Below are 21,643 nucleotides of genomic sequence, written 5' to 3' on the forward strand. Positions count from 1 at the left end.
CGCCAGCCTGCTCGCCCCAACTGCCCCCACCCCCTGCTGGCCTGATCACCCCCAACTGCCCTCCCCTCCTGGCCTGATAGCCCCTAACTGCCTCTGCCTCAGCCCCGCCACCATGACTTTGTCCAGAAGAATGTCGGGAAGGTCTCCCAGAAGGTCTCCTGGTCTAATTAGCATATTACACTTTTATTAGTATAGATAAGTATTAGGTAGATAATAGGTGCACATCTGACATAGAGAAGTAATGCAGTAAGATGTACAGAGACAAGGAAGGCAAAGTTTGGCTTGCAAAATCACATTGCATCTCAAAGCTTTTTTTATGCAGCTCTCTTATTCAATGTACATATTGTGGGGTGCTATTACAATAACAGATACAGTGCTACACTCCCCATTAACATTTGGAGAGATTCTCTTCTAAGTACACAGATCATCTCTCACCTAATTCTAAATCTTTTCTGGGAATTGGCCATAATGGACAGAAGTCTACATGTTTTGGCTTGAAATAGAGGTTAATGATTCTCAGAGTGACTTTGTTCATACACTCAGATCAAGCACTGGCCATAGGATTTGCTACTCTCTGAGCTCGGGGAATTCAGGAGCAATGCCACCAGCAAGCCTAGACCTGCATCCTAGAAGTGTAAACACATCAAGATAAACATGAATGACTATACAGGCTTGACCATATTCATTTTTGCTGAAAATTAGATTTAATGTTGAATGCTCTGCTTTAAACGTGTATTTTTCCTTTTCCCCAAAGAGTTATAAAGTTTTTACCATTTGTATGGATAAAATTTGGTGGGAAGATATATTTTCACATAAACTAATAATAAGTGTTTAAATAACAATAACTTTCTGACAAGTAGCACTTAAGCTGTACAAAGATAAGGATGTTGTTATTGCTATCATTACTTAGTGACAGTGAGCGTAGATGATTTATTTTTACCATTAATGAAGGCCCTTAAGGATCAGGAACTTCCTAGGAGAGGCATGGGATGAGTCCCCATGACTGTTGTTCCCTTAGAAATGTATATAAAATCTGGTACTTCCATAATAACTTGTTACCTATCTTTTCACAGAATCTTCAGTCTTTCAGGCAAAATATTTAAAGTCAGTAGAAATCAAAACAGGGATAGCCAAACCATGACATAGAAAAGCAACATTGTTAGGAGAAATCCAGTAAAAAGTGGTCTGCTAAGTTGTCCAGCCTGGGATGGTTTATATTAGAACAATGTACAAAAACTTGATATTAGGCCCAGCAATAAAAAGTTAGTTTACCTGGAGCAAATTTCCATCAATATGGTTTAAATAAAAGATTTGTTACTGAAATCTGTGGATGTCTACAAAATTCACCTTATTCTCTTGACAGTGAAACATAATGGGGTTTGTCAATATCCACAAGTATTTTTACATGGCTTAATATTCTTATTAGAGAAGGCGAAGGGGAGAGAGAAGAAACATAAAATAAGGCAAATGTGATCTGGTTTTCAGTAAGTACGTAAAAAGTCAGATTTCCTTTATAAGAATTGCATGTCAAGAAAATAAATACACATATCTCGTATGCCTGTTGTGTATAATTCAAAGGTTATTAAGATATTGTCTTTATTCTCTCTATAAAAACATTACTCCAATATAGAAAGTGGTCCCTTTTGTTAACCACAATCTGAACTTTTTACCTGAGAAGCAAACACAGAGCTAGATGGATAGGTTTTTATTAGTTGAAGAGGCCAATGGAAGACTTGGCATAAGATTTATGAGGTTTGCCTAGCCTACTATCATTTGAACTATCTGCTTTGACAAAAAGCTGTTTTTACTTGTTGTCCTTAACTAGATGGCAGTTTCATTTTGAACTCAGCTAGATAACCAAGTGACTTGCTTTCAGGGAGTGAGATGCAACTAATTTCCCCACATTTTGATGTTATATGTATATGATAGCCTTCTCATTTTTTAGCTGCTTCATATAAATCATTCAAATAGGTATTTTAAAATGTTTATTTTGAAAATTAGTCTTACAGAGCAATTGTATAGATAGCACAGAGAGCTCCCACACATTCCTTGCCCAGCTTCCCCCAATGCTAACACCTTACATAACCATGGTACAATGATTTTAAAACTAAAAAATTAACCTTAGTATAATATCATTAACTAACTTACAGATCTTACTCAGATTTTTCCAGTTATTGCACCAATATCTGTTTCAGGATCCAATCCAGGATCCCACATTGAATTTAGTTGTCACGTCCCCTTAAGCCCTCTCCAACTCATTCCTCATTGTTATGGGTTGAATTGTGTTCTCCAAATATCTATACGTTGAAGTCCTAGCCCCTACTGTTTCATAATGTGACTTTGGAGTTAGGGTCTTTATAGAGGTAATCAAGTTAAGGCTCGTAGAGTGTGCTCTACTTCACTATGACTGTTGACCTCACAAAAACAGGACATTTGGACACAGATGCATGCACAGAGAGAAGATGATGGGAAGATGCAGGAGAGATGCCTGGAATACATTCTTCCCTCACAGCCCTCACACAACCAATATTGCTGACACCTTGATCTGGGACTTCCAGCCTCCAGAATCATGAGGCAATCAATTTCTGTTGTTTAAGCCACTCAATTTATGGTACTTGATTGGCAGCCCTATCAAACTAATGTACTCAATCTTTCTTTATCTTTCAATGCATTGACACTCTTTTTAAAAAATGACTCAATGGATGTCCTAGTTAGTGACATAATTAAACTGCTATTATATCTACTAATTTTAAGAACATATATTGTGTGCTTACTGAGGTCACTTTCTTGGAGCTGCTATTGCCTGTGTCACTGTTAATATATTCTAAACAGGACTTACTATGTGCCCAGCATTAGTTCTGGCTTTACAATTTAATTCTCTCCATATCCTTTTGAGGTAGGTACAGGAGAAATTGTCTTATCTAGAATAGATATCTAGTCATATAATTGAAAAAGTCAATGAAGGCAGGAAATCACACAAAATATATACACCTTAAACATTTTTCTTCTTTGTTTCCCTTCCCTTTGCCTGGCTCAGAAAGCTGATCTCATTTTATTTTATTATTCATTTTGATTACTTTTTCTTTTTACCTCCATCACCCTCTGGTAACAACCAACTTGTTCTCTGTGGTTGTGTGTGTGTGTGTGTGTGTGTGTGTTCAGATTCCACATATAAGAGATCATATTTATCTTTCAAGGTCCATCTATGTTATTTCAAATTAAAAGATTTCATTAATTTTTATGGCTGAACAATATTTCATTATACATATACTAGAGGCCTGGTGCATGAAATTCACTGTGGGGGGGGGGGGAGTGTCCCTCAGCCCAGCATGCACCCTCTCCAATCTGGGATCCCTCTCACAATCTGGGACTGCTGGCTCCTAACCACTCACCTGCCTGGCTGCCTGATTGCCCCTAACAACTCAGCCTGCCAGCCTGATAGCCCCCTAACTGCTCCCCTGCTGCCCCGATCACCCCCAGCTGCCCTCCCCTGCAGGCCTGGTCGCCCCCAACTGCCCTCCCCTGCCAGCCATCTTGTGATGACGTGGGGGCGGCCATCTTGTGGTGGCCATCTTGTGGCGGCCATCTTGTGATGATGTGGGGCGGCCATCTTGTGACAACGTGGGGGTGGCCATCTTGTGACGCGAAGATGTGAGAGTCAATTTTCATATTACCTCTTTATTATATAGGATAATTGGATTGTTTGTTTTTCAATATATGTTGAGTTGCATATAAAAAGGAATATTATATACATTGTCATTTATTTTTAAAAATGTACATTTTTTTTATTTCAGAGAGGAAGGGACAGGGAGAGAGATATAGAAACATCAATAATGAGAGAGAATCATTGATCGGCTACCTCCTGAATGCCCCCAACTGGGGATCAAGCATGCCCCCTGGGCATGTGCCCTGACTGGGAATCGAACCATAATATCCTGGTTCATAGGTCAATGCTCAACCACTGAGCCACAGTGGCTAGGCTACACTGTAATTTCTTTATCCATTTATGCATTGATAGACACTTAAGTTCTTTCCATATCTTGGCTATTCTAAATAATGCAGCAAAGAACATGGGGTGCATGCAACTTTTCAAATTAGTGTTTATGTTTTCTTCAGATAAATACTCAGAAGTGGAATTTCTGGGTCATATGGTAGTTCTATGTTTAATTTTTTGAGGACCCTCCATGTTTTCCATACTGGCTGCACCAATTTACATACATTCCCACCACTAGTGCACAAGAGTCTTCTTTTCTCCATATCCTTTCCAACAATTGTTATCTTTTGTCATTTTGGTAATAGCCATTCTAACAGGTGTGAAATAATATTTGTGGCTTTGATTTTCATTTCCCTCATGATTAGTGGTGTCGAGGATCTTTTCACGTACCTGTTGGCTACCTGTATGTCTTCTTTAGAAAGATATCTATTCGGATCATCTGCCCATTTTTAATTGGATTGGTTCATTATTTTGTTTGGGTTTTTTTTGCTATTGATTTGCATAAATTCTTTATGTATTTTGGTTATTAGCCCCTTATCAGATATATGATGTTTTCACAAATAATAAAAATAGAAAATTTATTTAGGTTAATAGAAAATCACCATTACAATATCAAAGTAATAATTGCTGCAGACATAATCTAGGAGTTTTATAGTTTCAGATCTTATATTCAAGTCTTTAATCCACTTTAGTTGATTTTTGTGTATAGAGTAAGAGAGGGGTTCAGTTTCATTCTTTTTTACATGGATTTTAGTTGTATCAGAACCATTGTGGGATGGATTATTCTTTCCTCTTTGATTGAGGTTGGCACCCTTATCAAAAATTAGTTGACCATAGATGATGGGTTTATTTCTAAACTCTCAACTCTATTCCATTGGTCTATATGTCTATCCTTAAGCCAGTACCACACTGTTTTGATTACTGTAGCTTTGCAGTAAGTTTTAAAAATGGAGATTTATTTTCAAGATTGTTTGGCCATTTGGGGCCCCTTGGAATTCATATGAATTTGAAGATTGGCTTTTCCATTTCTGCACACACACACACAAAGCCATTGGAATTTTGATAGGGATTGCAATGAACCTGTGGATGACTTTGGGTAGTGCTGACAACTTGACAACATCAAATCTTCCTATCCATGAATATGGGATGTCTTTTCATATATTTAGGCCTTTTAAGATACTTCTTGATACTCTTTAGTAGAATACTAATTTAGGCAGAGCTATCTGACCCCTTCTAAAGTTTCCAAGGAATACATGGGAAAAAATTCCAAATGTTGAAAGATTGCATTGAAACACATTTCCCTGCAATTCACAAAGCATCACTTTATTTCTGTATAAATAACAGTCACTGATGAAGGGAAAAACAAAATCATGACTGCCAATATTTACTTAGGAAACCATTTTCATAGAATACGGATGGAAGAAAATGGAATGCATCTTCAGAGTGGCAGGGGACAGAGGGACAGGCACAGCAGGTTGAAAGCATAAAAGCATATTCTCATAAGAACCAGGCAATCCTTGTTGTTGGAGGACCAAATAGAATCATCATTAATGTAAGTAGAATCAAAGTTCACGATCTGTAAGTCCTTCTTAAGATATGCATGATTCAGCTTATTTACAGTTCGAGCAAAGGCATATTTAGAAGCACAACTATATGCTTCCAAACTGTACACTTTCTTGAAGTGCAGATCAAAAAATGGATTGTCCTAGAAAAGAAAGAGAGACATGATTTTGTTTGTAGTCAAGAAAATAACTAGATTTCCTAGATTCTCTCATATTCTTTTGTATATGCTTCTTGATGATAAAGAATTAGTACCAAACATATTTCTAAAATCTACACATGAGCTTTCCCAAAACTACCTAACCTGCTTCAACCATATTGCTTCTAAGACAATCATAATGATTATTTATGAAGCATCTGTAACTTTTTCAGTTATACAAATAGACTATGTCTCAGAATGTGTAGTTATCTATCAACTCTCGCCAGGGTAGTGAGTTTGAGAAGATGGATAGGGATGAAAAAAGAATAAACTCACTTATAGACTTCTGGAGGGGAGAAAATGTTTCTCCTTTTCTCTACTAGGAGGTGGGTTCCTTGTGCTATTTCAAAGGTGAAATACAGGATGGCTAATTAGCTTGTGGCATACCACAGATGACCAACTTGCTGACTTTGAAGTCAATAGCAAAGAACTACCTTTGAAGTTAGTAACAAGGATCATTAAATCATTGGACTGAAACAGAAAAAAATTACTAAAGGCTGCCTCTAGGCTTTTTGGATTTCTCTAGGCTTTTGTTATATTTCTAGTGGAGGTGTTTTGAGAAAAAGCAGGCATCAAATCTAATCTAAGTCCTGTAGGTTAAAATAATACTTGCTACTGTTACTAATAACAGTAAAAACAATGCCTTGCATTTATAAAGTGCTTTTCAGTTTACCAAATGCTTTCACATTCATTATCTGCCTAACTCCTAATTCTCCTTGAGAGCGGAAGGTTTGAATTATTTATCTTTGTGTTCATGGCAACTACTAGGTTCTCAACAAGTATGTGTTGAACTGATCTGAAGTAGTTCCATAAAAAAGAAGTTGCCCTTTAACTGACAAGGAGGCAGAGAGAGACCAAACAAGAGTCTGAATAATTTGTTAGTATGTAAACATTATATGAGACTTAGGTGTTTGCAATTTCTTTTTGTTAAAATTTATTTTTATTGATTTCAGAGAGGAAGGGAGAGGGAGAGTGATAGAAACCTCAATGATTAGAGAGAATCATTAATTGGTTGCCTCCTGCATGCCTCACACTGGGGATTGAGTCCACGACCCGGGCAGTGCTCTGAATCAAACCTTGACATCCAGGTTCATACATAGGTCGACGTTCAACCTCTGAGCCATGCCAGCCGGGCTGCAATTTCTTTTTTAAATAGGAACATTCTTGCATGAGGCAGGAAAAACAAGATGGGTTTTGAAGTTAAACTACCATTTTGAATCGCCTATGTAACCACGGACAGAGTGCTTATGTGATGTGACCCTCACTTTTCTTCTCCTTTTTGAGAGGTTTGCTATGAAATTTACATGCATAGCATGGAGCTTAATAAATGATAGTTCCCTTTCCCAAATCTGTCCCCAGTAAGATTGTGGTGCTGGTGTTAATACCACCTTGCTTCATACCATTAACAGAATTTAAAAACAACATTTAAAAAAAGAATGTACATGGGTGGTGTTAAGTGTAGTGTTCCCCTAGTCACATCTTGTAAAATTTTTCCCAAGTGTCATAGTTATAGTAGAGAATCTCATTAAAAGGAAATCATATCCATTTTATTACCCAAAACTAATCACACACCTTATATAGTTTATTCATTGAAACAGTTGAGTCTTATCATGGAGAAAATATACTTAATGCTTTTGAGATATTTGGAGAGGATTTTTTCCTTTAGCCTAAAAATTGAAGCCTGAGCAGGCATGCACATAGAATACAAGTCCCTCCCCAACCCCTCCCACCTGCCCTCTCCTCCTTCCTTCCTTGGGTAATGAATTTGAGAGAATGGGTAGTGATGAAAGAAGATAAACCTACTTACAGACTTCTGGAGGGGAGAAAAGGTTTCTCCTTTACTCCTTGGTGCCAAATACACCAATTTTTAAAAATAGGATTCCTCCCTCCCTCCCTCCCACCCTCCCTTCTTTTTACCCTTTCTCCTTCTCTCCTTTCTACACATTCTCCCTCCCTCCCTCCTACCCTTCCTCCCTCCTTCTCTCCCTCCCTCCTTCTCTCCCTCCTTCCCTCCCTCCTCTCCCTCACACCCTCCTGACAGAATCCTAGAACTAAAAGGGACCTCACATATCACTCAGTAATCTCTTGTTTGTAGCTTGGATAGTAGTTTCCAGAGAAGTGAAGCCCAGGTCACACATGAAGTTATTGGTAGAGCCAGGACAAGAACCAAGATCTTAGTTAACCCAATCCCATTTTTTGCTACATCATTCTCTCTCCTGTTGCACCATGTCAGTCTCCAAATCCCCAGACATTTTGATGTCTGCATTATAAATTGACTTCCATTTTAATTCCATTCCTTTTTAAAGCTGACAACTCTCTGGCTCAAATTGCTCTATTTTAAAACTGTATCACTGATATTGAAAAAAATATATAAATGCTGACTCTAAAGTCTTCAATTTTAAGAGGAAGGAGAGTGGAAATTCCCAGAGCAACTGGGATATTTTTATTTCATCCACAGAAGATAAATCTTTAAAAGAACTACTCTTTGGATTTAATAGGTTTTCTTCCAGCAATTTAATATTTTAGGTCCTAAAGTTAAGAGAAAAATAGAAATAGTCAACTTTTAAAAATATATTTATTTCACTATCAAATATAATGATCTTCAAAGGGGAAAGAGAAGGATCAACATTGTCTGTATGGAATTAAAGGCCAGAAAGGTGTGTAAAATATTCCAGCATATTGATTGATATGCAATAATATATATTTAACTATTTCCTAAGTATTTCTTAACATTTATGTAGAATGTATTATCAGAAAAATGCTATATGGGTATTTAGGAAAGAAACAATGAAATCCTGCATGCTTTTACCAAGAAGTCATGCTAAACATGCCAAATTTTAAAAATAAGATTCCTAGGTGATAAGTCAAGATAATAGCAGATAGTATACAGTATATTGATTTCAGAAAGGTCTTAAGGATACAATTTAGGCATTCAGACTAAATAAGTAAGTAAGGCAGAATTAAAGGCTTATATGTGTCTAATTCTCCATGTGTAGCCTCAGAGCCTGGCAGGGCCTAATATATACCATAAATTCTCAATGAATGAGTGAATGTATCCGAATTTGTAGAGATGTTAAACAAGCAATCAAAACAAGGCAAATTAACAGATTTCTGGGTAAAATCTAGCTCTACTAATTAATAGCTATGTGACCTTGGCAAGTCAATTAATCTCTTTAAGTCTCATTTTTCTCCTCTGTAAATCAGGAGTAATAATAGAATGTAGCTCATGTGGGTTTTGTGATGATTATGTGGCACTTGATAAGAGTTTACTAAGTGTGAATGGTAGCAGGTAGCAGTACTACTCATAGTAATAGTAGTAGTAATGATAACTTATCAATTATCTAAAAGTATGCACTTAGCCCTGCCTGCTTCATCATTTTTATTACTGACTTGAATGAACTCCTAAGTGTTGTGCTCATTACATCTGCATCATATTACAATGAATATTTTAAAAATTATAATATTAGAAGATTTGATAGGTGGGAAGAATAAGCCAGACTAAGAATATGGCATTTAGTAGGATTAGGAATAGATGAGCTTAAATTCTAATTCATCCAACAATAATACAGATAGTTACTGAGTGCCTAATATGTCAGGTTGAAGGATACAGTAAAAGATGAAAAGTCATGGTCCCAATTTTTTAGAAGCTTTCCATCCAGAGAAGAGACAGAAAAAGCAGTTTGTTGGATTATGGCTATAACACACTTATATCCACAATTCAATGGGGGAGACATGAGTAGGACTTTACCCAATGAATCTGGGAATGGGGTGAGAGATAGAGGCGACTGGGCATTCTAAGCCTCGAGAGGCAGTAGTGAAGCACAGTGGATTATAAAGTTTAAGATAGAATGACCAGAGAGAAAGAAGTCAGATCACCAAGGACCTTCATTAGATTTTATTCTATGTCAGTAGAGGGTATGGCAGGCCAGATTAAATGGCAATTCATGCACAAAAGACCCGAGGTTTCAAATAAGTATTTAATAGAAATAAGGAATCCATGTCAAAAGAAATATAAACTAGTCACCCTAAGTCTAAAGTATTGCATTTAATTCTGGAAAAACAGAAGCATTTCAAAAGGGAGAGAACAGTGTAGTGAAGGGTGTTGAAGCAATGCCATGGAAACAAGTAACACTGATGTTATTACTTCTGAGTGTTTACATTGTCCTGTCATATTAGCTTATGTGATCTTCATGTGAAAGTGATTTAAAGAATGAAATGGGTACATTTAACCCAGAAAAGAGAAAACTTGAGGGAACATTATAATCAGCCTCAAGTATTGGAAAGGCTGCTATATGAAAGGAGGATTGGATTTGTTCTGAATTGCTCCAAATGGCAAAACCAGAACTGACGGGTAGAGATTAAATATAAATAGGAAATTTAAAAATAAAGCATGGCAATGCAGAAATAGAATGGACTCCCTCATGTGGTAATGAGTTCTCCACCAGCAAAAGAGTACAAAGGAGACTAGGAAAACCAGTTGTTGCAGGGTCAAGTGAAGAGATTGTAGTATATAGACTTTCCCCCGTCTTTCAATTTGAAGGTAGTAGGATTTCCAAGAATTACTGATCCTTCTGGAAGATCAAGTGGCTAACTGACGGAGAGTTTGAAGAAGATGAGGGAAGGAATCCCCCAAACGTATGGTGGAAGTTGAGGGAGAGAGAGTGTGGTAGTGGAAGCACCACATATTTAAAGTTTCTGAATTGATTGATTGTGTTTAACCTGTTAAGAAGCCCTTGGGAAAGATGCTTTTAAATTTAATAGGCAAAATTCAAGTTTAAACTCATAAAAGCAAAACAAAAAGCCCCCCTACATCATCCCCGTAGATTACACTTTACGACTTAAGAACAATATGCCATCTTAACACTTAATTACATGCCAAGAATATGTGAAGTAGGATATTGAACATAAAGATCTCCAGCTTATCGATCCCACATCTCCCTTATAAAGTGTAACACTTACAGTATCTGCTTCTTTTCCATCAATCATCTGCAGATCATTCAAAGACCACTTTTTTGTTACTTCATATTTTTCATCTAAACCTATTCTGTAGTGTTTCACTATAATTATTTTCACTTCTTCATTTTTGGTCACTGTAGGACAGAAAAACACTTAGTTTACATAAACTCTTAGAAGGTAAGTTATTCGTCATCATACTTTTCAATATTTATATATTCCTTTTTCTTACAATGAGCTTGAACCTACATTGTATCTGCACCCCACTTACGAACCCTGATGTATCTGAACCTTCACAAGTATGCCCCCAAATTTGCTCTATGTGTTAACTTTATCTTTGCTACAATTGTGGTTACACACTGCACAATAATATCTGTCAGATAGAACACTGAGCTATGTGCTTTCAACTATGAGTTTTGTGGTGGGGAATGGGGTTCAACTCAGGGCAGGAAATAAGAGGCTTAGCGTTAGCATATAGTCAGTGCCAAAGTGTTTACCAGAACAAGTTGGAATTTTAATTTACGGCAATATAAGTAAGTGAAGTCAGGAAAGTAAACAGTTCTGCTCACATAGCAACACAGTGTTAAACAGTGACCATGCAAATACTACTGTGTATGCTTTCTTTTAGAGTCACTGTGAGATTTTTTTAAATTTATTAATTTTAGAGAGAGAGAAGGAGAGAGAGAGAGAGAGAGAGAGAGAAAGTCATTGATTTGCTACTCTACTTATTTATGCATTCATTGGTTGATTCTTGTATGTGCCCTGACTGGGGATGGAACCCGCAACTTCGGCATATGGGGACCACACTGTAACTAACTGAGCTACCTAGCCAGGGCCAAAAGTTGCTGTGAAATATTTTATATAGAAGTGCTTGCATCACAGCTACTGTAGACCTATTTGAGATTTTTAATCCTCTGTAGTGCATCCCTAAAATTCTAGTATTCAAAATGTGTCACTGAGACCAAAAGTTTCAGTACTGTGCTTTGAAAAGTGTGGCAAAACCACTGCTTATTTTATGTGAACAAAATTAGGAAATAATTTCCTGGCCTTAAAATCATTGTCTTTGGTCTCACATGAACACATCAGAAGAATCCACTTTTAATGTTAGCAATACTGAATTGAAAATTATTGATGAGTTAATAAAGGAGTATTTATCTGTTACAACTATTATAGATGCCACAGCGGGTAAATATGAGACATGGCCTCTGTCCTCTAGAAATTTATGGTTTTGTTGGGGAGGCAAAACTAACAAACATGAGTTACATTAAATATATATTACAAAGGTGTATAGGTATATAGAGCTGGCAAAGTCAAATATCTTAAACTTTCTTTCAAGATGGATGATGTCACTTAGAACATTGTAAGCTGGTTTTGTCTTCTAATCGTGAAACCGGAATCTGTCTTTAGGGAAGACTCTTTTGGTTCTAGAAAGTACTACTTTGACCTGCGCTCCTACTTGAGAATGTCTGAGGCATTATATTATAATATAATCATAGGGATAGATAAGTGACGTGGAGCAGACAGGAGTTCTGAGAAGGGAGAGACGTGGAATAGTTAAGGTAGGAATTATGAAATAAATACCATTTGAATTAGAGCTTTAAAATTAGTTCAGTTTGGAAAGGTGGGGATGATACTGAAGGCATTTCTAGGTGAAGGTAGCAGGAGGAAATGAATGGAAAACAGAAACGGAACTGCACCAGGCAGAATTAGAGAAAGTGAACAATATGGCTGATGTTAGGATGTGGTGGGCAATCAGATTAACTAGGTTAAGAAGGTTGTGAAAATGTTTTGAAAGACTCTGGATCTGAAAAGTGACAGGAACCACTATAGACTTGTGGTGTCTGACTCCTGTTCTGGGAGGAGGGATGGGTGGCTGGCCTGGACAGTGAGGGCTCCAGAACTGGGGCTGGCGAAGGAGTACTTGTCCTCTGAAGGTGCAGGTTACTGCTGCTAAGGCAACCATTTGAGCTTAAAGTTGATGACTGAGCTCAGTTCAGTCCCCCAGAGGGATGAGTCTGAGAAGGTTGACACATCTAAGAAGAGGGAGCTATGTCAGGTGTTCAGTGAAAGTTGAGCAGGAGACTAATACAATGGTGTCCTGTTAAAGGAGCAGTTTTCTGGAAGCAGTGATACACAGGATACACTGAAGAAGAAAAGAGATAGGAACTAGAGAACCCTGGGAGAGGCAGTGCGATTTAACGGACTCTGGCATTAGACAGTCTGGATGCAGATCATGACATCACTTCTTACAGTGTGGTCTGAGTAAATTACTTAATCTCTAGAAAGATTAAAACTCAGTTTTCTTAGGTAGAAAGTAGACTTTAGAAACCCATAGGGTATAAAGATAAAAGATCAAGCATGTAAATGATTTAGGGTAGTACCTGGTTTATAGTAATTGTTCAAGTGTTTCATTTTGTTTATTTTAAGAGACTGTTGTAACATAGGCATAGGATGTGGGCTGTGGAAATAGAAATGGTAAATCCAGGTAAGATTTCAAATGAGGCATTGATGACAATTCATGGAAATCAAAACAGGAAGGTATGGAGGTGAACTGGTTGAGTGGAATAGTGATCTACTTCAGAAGAGAAGGAGATGGAAGTTTATAATTTAAGAATGGGGATATGGACTTGAGATTTTTTCTGTGTGGAAAGGTTTGCAAGACTAGGTGTGTAGGAAAAATAGCAGAGGAAAGAGGCAAGACAGAGTGGAGAAGAAAAACAGCCAGCAGAGCCGTCTAAGAAGGAGCCAGCAGAAAAGAGACAAGCCTAACAGCGCAATGCTATGGAAATTGAGAGATTGGGAATTTCAAAGACTTGGAGATAATCCTGTGAAGTCACTTTGTTGGGTAAAGCCAGAATTCAGTCCAGGGACTGTATCTGACTTGGGGAGCATCATTGATTTCCTCCCTAAGGGCAGTTTCTCTAGAACAGTGAAGGTAGAAGACAGCTAGAGTCAAAAAAGAAATAAGAAGAGACTAAAGGTTATGATTTACCATGTTCCATGGTAGATCACATGGTAGATAACATGTTCCAAGAGTTTGGAAGAGGAGGTATTGCATATTCAAGAGACAAAGGGACTGATTGAGGGCCATGTCCTAGAGGGGACCTAGAGGAGAAGATCTTAACCAGGAGTTAAGAAACAGCTCAGAATTCTAAAACTGTGTGCCAAAGATGGTAGATTCCTGCCCATGTACATGTCTCCAGCCCTAAAAAAGGTCCGTTTGTAGACAAACAAGGGATTTGTATCTGTTCAGACAAAGGCTCTATCTCAGAACCAAAGGACAATGTTCTTGTTCAGCTTGCTGTCTCACTCACTACTTAGGGGGTGGGAGAGGGTGGGGATGGAGGGACATAACAGGACACTGTATGAAAATGTAATTTGAAGCAAGTTCCACTGCCTCATCTACAAGTTATGATAATCAGCTAATTGATAATAGACCCACTGATTCATTAATTTGATAAATGTTTCAGTGCCCTTGTGAATAAAGCCATGAGCTAAACACTAAAATAATGAATTCCCATAAGGCACCATTCCTGAGATTACAGGGAGTGGGGCTTCATGAAAAAAATACATGATCTCATAACTTTGTAAATGATATAAATGTCTAACCACGACGTTATACACCTGAAACTAATATAAAATTTTTTAAAACTTGAATCGGGCCAGTGGATTAGTTGATAGTAATGGGTCAATGTTAATTTCCTGATTGTGATGGTTGTATTGTGATTGTGTAGGACAGCGATTTTCAACTGGTGTGCCATAGGAATTTTTTAAACATACAGTACCTGACTATTTAATCAGGGACATTGACCTCTTTTCCCTTAGATTGTCAAATTAAAAAAGGACAACAGCCATCACAACAATAGCCATTCAATGTGAATGAATCAAAATGATACCTATTATTTTTGTGTGCAGGATCAAAAAAATATAATTTGCTCTTTGGTGTGCCACTGAATTTTAGGAATTAGTTTATGTGTGCCATGAGAAGAAAATGGTTGGGAATTGCTGATGTAGGAGAGTGCCCTTGCCTGTTATTGCAATAATATACTAAAGTTTTAGTGTGGGCACTGGGTCATCATGTTGGCAATTTACTCTCAACTGTTTGAATAAGGAAGTTATTTGTACAACTATTATCGTTGCAACTCTTTAGTAAGTTTGGGATTATTTCAAAATAAAAAGAAAAATTACGTTTAAAAAAATAAAACACATGATCACAGTGCTGGAAGTGAGGCAAGGACAGGAGAAGGGTCATCTTCATCCATCTGGTGATCAGGGAGAGCTTCTTGAAGGAGGTCATCTGAGTTGTAAAGGGCAGGGGGAATTACAACAAAGAAAGGGTAAAGGAAGTTCTGGAACAACGTATACAAAAGCATGAAATACTTGACACTTTTTAGTAATTACAGTAATTATTTGGTATTGTTGGATTGAAGTGTGAGGGTGACTAGGTGGTATAAAGGAGGACAGAAAGGAGCAAGTTAGTCTAGAATGCTGGGTGAAGGAGTTCAGATGTTATCCTGAAAGCTACGTGTTTGTGGGGATTTAGGAGGAGGGTTGTCACTAAAGGATTTTAAGTGAATAGATAGGAAGAACTTTAAATTTTAGAAAGTTTTTTGTTTTTTTTTGGCAATTCTATAAAGGATTGGTTGGAGGGAGAGAATGGAGAAAGAGATGTTAAGAAGGTAGAATCTACCAGTTAACAAGTTTTCTTATAGTTAATGGTCACTGTCCCACTAATACCAAACTAAGAAAATGAGAAGATGCTTTAAGTGTTAAGCTTTTGGTACAATGATGCAGCACAGAGACAAATTATGCCTCCTTAATTTGGCAAAATATCCTCCTCTGGAGCCAACGAAGCTCCAAGATTGTCCTTAGCCAAGAGTCAAAGAAGTCTACTCATGCTGGACTGGACCCAATCCCTAATTCCCACACTTGAGCTGTGCTGCCAGCCAAAATTAAATGGCCATATCCACATTAATGGAGTGGGAAAGTGGAAACTCATCGCATTGTCTTAAAACAGAAATGTGTTTATATAGTCAAAATGCTAGAGAGTTGGTTTCAGGAACATCAGAGGTGACACTGAATAATTATTACTTAGTGAGTAATATCTATAGACTTAGGGAAATTCAGAATGAACCTGCTCCAGTTTTAATATTTTAGTTAGCATTTTCAGAATTACACTTTTAAATTAGGTCCACCATATATTTTCACTTTTGATTTCAAAATAAACATTGTCATTAATAACTGCCTCTATTATCATGTTAAAGTAGTCACTGTTATTTATGAAGCTAAATGGAAAGAAGATAGGCCAACTGAACAAATGGAATTTGTCAGAATAGAGGAAAAAGTAGCTCACGAGGAAGCTGCACAGCAACACTTTAAATAAACAAATGACTGATTTTACAACCCTAGTGTTATATAATGGTTTCCACCATTAAAATTAAATAATAGGGGAAAACTGCCATGAGTTATCAAAGACAAGCAGCTTCATTGAAAATGTTTCAATGTATTGATGATGTCTTAGGGTCATTGAGGATGCTATTATTGATTTCATCAAATATGGTAAGTAATTTTCATGTAATATTTTTTCTAGAAATATTTTAAAAAATCAATTTTGGGACTAAACTGGGTACTACAGATTGAATGTGTGTGTCCCCCGTCACCAAATTCATATGCTGACATCCCAAACCCCACGGTGATAGTCTTAGGAGGTGAGGCCTTTGGAAGGTGATTAAGTCATGAGGGCAAAGCCCTCTTAAATGGCATTAGTGCACCTATAAGAAGATGTGAGACCATGCAAGCCTACAGGAAGAGGATGGCTGTCTATAGGAAGTGAGTCCTCACCAGATAGGGAATCTGCCAATGCCATGATCTTGGGCTTTCCAGCCTGCAGACTGGGAGAAATAACTGTTGTCTAAATACCCAGCCTCTAGTATTTTGTTTCTTTTTCTTCTTAACTTATTCTTTAAAAAATACCCTTATTGTACTATTCTTATTGTAAACTAGAGGCCTGATGCATGAAATTTGTACAAGAGTAGGCCTTCCTTCCCCCAACTGCCAGCACCGGCTTCCCTCTGGCACCCAGGACCCAGGCTTCGCTCACAGCCCTAGCTTTCATCCGGAAGGTTGTCCGGAAGGACGTCCAGTCTAATTAGCATATTACACTTTTATTATTATATATGATCTGACAAAATTGTTAGATTCTCTGGTTCCCAGAGAAGTAGTCCTGTTCTGGCATCAAAATGTAATAAATGTGGGGAATTTATGCATACTATTTTCATAATTCTAGCAAATGCCATTTATTTTCAAGTTAATGTATACAAATGAAAAATGTCTTTCTAAATATATAAAAATACTTAAAAATAGTCTATCATGTTTGTTTTTCCCACTTCATATGGGTATAATTTTTACTTATAAAATATATAATTTAATATATAAATTTTTTCTTTTTAAAAAATATATTTTATTAATTTTTTACAGAGAGGAAGGGAGAAGGATAGAGAGTTAGAAACATTGATGAGAGAGAAACATCAATCAGCTGCCTCTTGCACACCCCCTACTGGGGATGTGCCCGCAACCAAGGTACAAGCCCTTGATCGGAATCGAACCTGGGACCCTTGAGTCCACAGGCCGATGCTCTATCCACTGAGCCAAACCTGTTAGGGCTATAATTTCTTTATTATATGTTAAACATATGCATTTATTTTATATATGGTTACAGTATATTTTATTTTTATTATAAATATTTATCTACAGTATATTTATATATTTCAGCATGTATTTTCACAGTAAATAGATTTTTTCTATATATTTAAAAAATATAATCCAACCTTTTATTTTATTTATTTGGAAAATAATTTATCATGTTTGTTTTTTCCTACTTAGGACTTAACAGGAGAGCACTATGTGTGATGTGTTATTATTTCCATTTCAGAGATGTCTGAGGCCAGAGAGGTTAATTATTTTGCCCCAAATTTCACAGCTGGCAGATAGGCAAATCAGAGTCCGCTTTCACACCAGTTCTGTCTGATTCCAAGCCTTCCTAGGTTCATTGCACCATGCCCTGCTGCTTTCCTTTTAATTATGGTTAATGTTTTATATGCCATTTCAAGTCCTCCAGAATTTCTTTGATTCATTTGTACTCTCAGCATTGCATAAGTGACTTATCCCTTCTAAGTGCCCACACATAATAGAACTCCTACCTCCTTCATAAGGTGCTGCTTTTAACTGCTAGGGAAAATGATGTTCTAAACTGGGGGAAGCTAATCTCGAGGATAAATAACCATGCAAACCCTGAGGTGGGAGGGTACTAAGATGCCAAGAAATCCGCAATGTAAATCCTAGCAAAGTACAGACAGGGTGATTGAACACATGATATCTGCTTTTTTACATTAACCAGGTAATGTATCAAAATAACAGCCAATCACACTCATCTGGTTGCGAGACCCCTACAAGTGACAGACTCCGATCAGCTAAACAAAAAATTTAACTTATTTAAACATATCTTCTTTAAATTTTGAAAATTACATGATAGGATTTGACTAGTCCAGACGTGCAATTCTTAAAAATTTAGAACTGCTGGATTGTAGGGTATAAAAGGAAATCACAAGTATGCATCTCTCTACTCCCTGGAGGTGACCAGCATTCAATATCTGGAGTTACTTGCCTCAACAATTGTGATCTGACCTGTTTGATTCACATCAATGGAAATTTTCTGAGTAAAGCATGGTCAAAGATTTAGGACTGTCAAGCATCGCATTGATTTTGCCTTAAATTACTGTTCTGTCTAAATGTATTTGAAATGGTCATAAAGAGATGTTGATGTTACATTTGGGGAAAGTGCTTTCAAATTGATGGATGTGATGTAGACCAGAGTTGTGAAAAGTTAGTGAACTAATATGATTTATAATCTTAACTTTTCTCTGGAATATCACAATATTGTCTTCTTTTCCTCATATCTGAGAGAACCTTGTTTTTCCTTGCTTCTTACATGACAGAATCATTGAATTTTACTAAAGACAGTGATCACCTACTTCATTTGGTCATTTTCCAGATGAGAACATTGACCCTTAAAGGGGTTGCCTTCACACATGTTAATAATACCAACTCCTTAACCTTCCAATTCTACTTAAAGGATTCATATCATTTATGAAAAAAGGCAGCAGGTGACCCCAGCCCATAGTGTCTTTCTCAGAACTCAAGGATGCTGGGAGGGGCGGGGGAAATCACAACCATATCAAAAAATTTAATTTGAGGAGACTTTTTTCTCTTAGATAGAAGAAGTTTAGTTAATTATATAGTTGGAAAGAGGCATTAAGATATGTTTGATAAGTTAGATATATACATTATTGCAATTATTTTTTAAAGTTTTTCTTTAAAAATACTTGTATACTAATGTTACATGATGGGTAATTAGCTTTATAAAGTAGGATCTCAATAGGTATAAAATTATTAAATGTTAATGTTGGAATAAGCACATTCTCTAACATATTAAGTCAAAATAATTTACCATTTGATGGTTAGTATACAATACAGTTTCTAAAATTGCACCATTTCTTTCTGTACTTTGAATTCTTTTCCTGGGCCTGTTAAGCTTTTTACCATGCTAAAATGCAAAAATCCCCACATTTTGTACTTATATATAGCAAAATATGCTAGGTAAAGTGTTAGATGTATATACATATCATGCTTTTTATTATTGAGTGAATATTATACTTACTAGGATTAATAGAATTCTTAACACTTTAAAAAAAGATGTTTTACTCCCCTTAGAGTACTCTCTCTTGATACCATTAGAAAGTTCTTCTAAGCCAATTACCTGGAAGGGAATGATAAGTTGTTTTCTGAAAATGCTGAGGTGTGTGCCTTACAAAGGGAAGTTTGCAGTGAACACTTAGAGTTTCTAAGCTCTTTCCTCCTAAGCCCCTGGAAAGTATTAAAAGGCATGGGCTGGGAAAAGGGAATGCTGTACATTACATTCAATAATGGCTCGAGTATTTCTGTCTAAACTCAGCACAGAAATTACCGGTTAGACAAATCATACTTACGTGCAAAGGCCTAGTTCTACCTTTGGACAATTTTCATGAATTTTAAAACCACAGAGAAAATATTTTAGTTAAATAGTTTAGAGGAACTAAACGTTCCATCTTCATGAGCTAATTTCTACCATTAAAGTATTATTTCTGTGAGCATACTTCCTAGAAAACATTTTAGAGATAATTCTCTATTAAAAATGAGCCCTCAGAAGAAAACCCAAGATCTTTTTTCTTTCCTAGCATGCAAAGAGAGAGCCCTAGTTGTCCAGACTCGTTGGAAATGGATTTGTATAACACAATTCTCCAACGTATTTGAAATATACAGAGAGCTCTCCTTTGCACTTTTAAAAGTGAGCTCTTCCTTTGCATTTTTAAAAACAGCATGCCGTGCAAGTGAATTACATAAAAGACTGGAAACAAAGTAAGAAAATCAGGAAAAGGACATACCCACTTTCATTCCTGAACAATTGGCCAACATATTCTTAATACAGTATTCTTTTCTGCCTTCCATTTTAGCACTTACAAAATTCTTCAGAATCCAGATTTTTAAACTGAGCATAGTTAAGTTCTATCACGAAAAGATACACACGTGCTGTGATTGTATAGGAAAATAAATACAAAATATGTTCCCCTATCACCCAAGCATCGTGGGGTTCGTGACGTATAAAAATGGTAACAGAAAGAACATATTACCTGACACACAGAGGTAATACCTGTCCTGGACCGAGAGCTCTATTTGGATAAACTCGTACAGATTCTGCGAGAGTGGCTTAAACAGTTTCTTCTCCAAGTCCTCCTTCACCAGTGATGACATTTCCTCCAGTTCCACTTGGCCTGATCTCTTGGCTCAAACTCACCCCTTCTCTCCTTTTGCTGCCTGGATTCCTTGTTTTGGTTTGCAGCTCCTCAGTGAGCCCTGCCCACCTCCCAGCTCTCACTCTCTGAACATCTCCTTCCCAGCCAGACCCAGGCTCCCAGAGCACTCAGCGCGGTCAGACCCCTGGCTGCGCTGCGGTATCTGCTCAGTGGCAGCAGCGGCAGCAGCACCAGTGGCAGCAGCCAAAATACAGCAGCAGCACTAGCCCCACCGTCACTCCTCAGCATCCAGGCTCAAGCAGGCTGCTCTCTGGAGCTCTCCTGTGGTTTGTTGACGGGGAACACATTTATGAGCACCAGCAGAGAGACTTGTGGAGTCCCTGCTTATTCTTGCGTAGCAGCCTTTGCCCCTTTCCCATGCCTTTGCAGGGGAAGCCCACTACCTCAGCTTGATTCTGTTATATACATCAGCTGTCTGGCTCTATCGATTGGGATCATCTTCCATTGAGAACTTGGTTATTGTCGGCAAGAGAAAGAGCGCCCGTGTTTGCTCCTGACACTTCCAACAAGTCTCTTTTCCTCCTTTCTTTCCCCTCCTGCAATTCATTTAGACCTTTGTGCTCTTTTTTTTTTTTTTTTGAGGGAGTCAGCGTCAATTCCTCAGTTCAAATGATTTTTAAAATGGGCTCACTTTAATGTTGTTTATTTCCCTACTCACAAAGGAAAATTTACTAGGTACTTCCTGGGGAAAAGCATTATATTTGCTTCTTGGGAGTGTGGTTTCCTCTCCTCAAGGAGAGCGTATAATCTAATAGAGAGGAGTACACAATGATCACAAATGCTTAAAAGTGACAAATGGCACAAAGGAGAAGAGAACATAGAAAAGATGTTTGCACCTGGAAAGCACCAGAGGAATGTTCTCTGGGAGAAGAGCTGGAGCTTGAAGAATGCAAGAAAGTATGGAGGTGGGGGAGCGGGCATATTCTGTGGAAGGAACATTGTGAGCCAAAGCCCGGCACCGGCAGAGCGCAGGGAGTGTTTGGGAGGACAGGAAATAGCCCAGTTTTCCTAAATTGTAGCATGTGTGAA

General features: G+C 37.5%; 1 protein-coding gene across 1 annotated transcript; it reads right to left on the minus strand.

The window, feature by feature from the left end:
- Window positions 1-5,355: 5,355 nt before the first annotated feature.
- Window positions 5,356-21,135, minus strand: EXOC1L (exocyst complex component 1 like). Its single transcript, XM_079772871.1, has 3 exons — window positions 20,432-21,135; window positions 10,713-10,843; window positions 5,356-5,699 (listed from the first exon to the last, which is right to left on the minus strand). Exons 1-3 carry the CDS (start codon window positions 20,550-20,552, stop codon window positions 5,433-5,435), a joined length of 519 nt encoding a protein of 172 aa, XP_079628997.1. The 5' UTR covers window positions 20,553-21,135; the 3' UTR covers window positions 5,356-5,432.
- Between the last annotated feature and the right edge of the window lie 508 nt (window positions 21,136-21,643).

This window comes from Cnephaeus nilssonii, assembly GCF_951640355.1.
Source record: "Cnephaeus nilssonii genome assembly, chromosome: 1".
In the NCBI taxonomy this organism is placed as follows: domain Eukaryota; kingdom Metazoa; phylum Chordata; class Mammalia; order Chiroptera; family Vespertilionidae; genus Cnephaeus; species Cnephaeus nilssonii.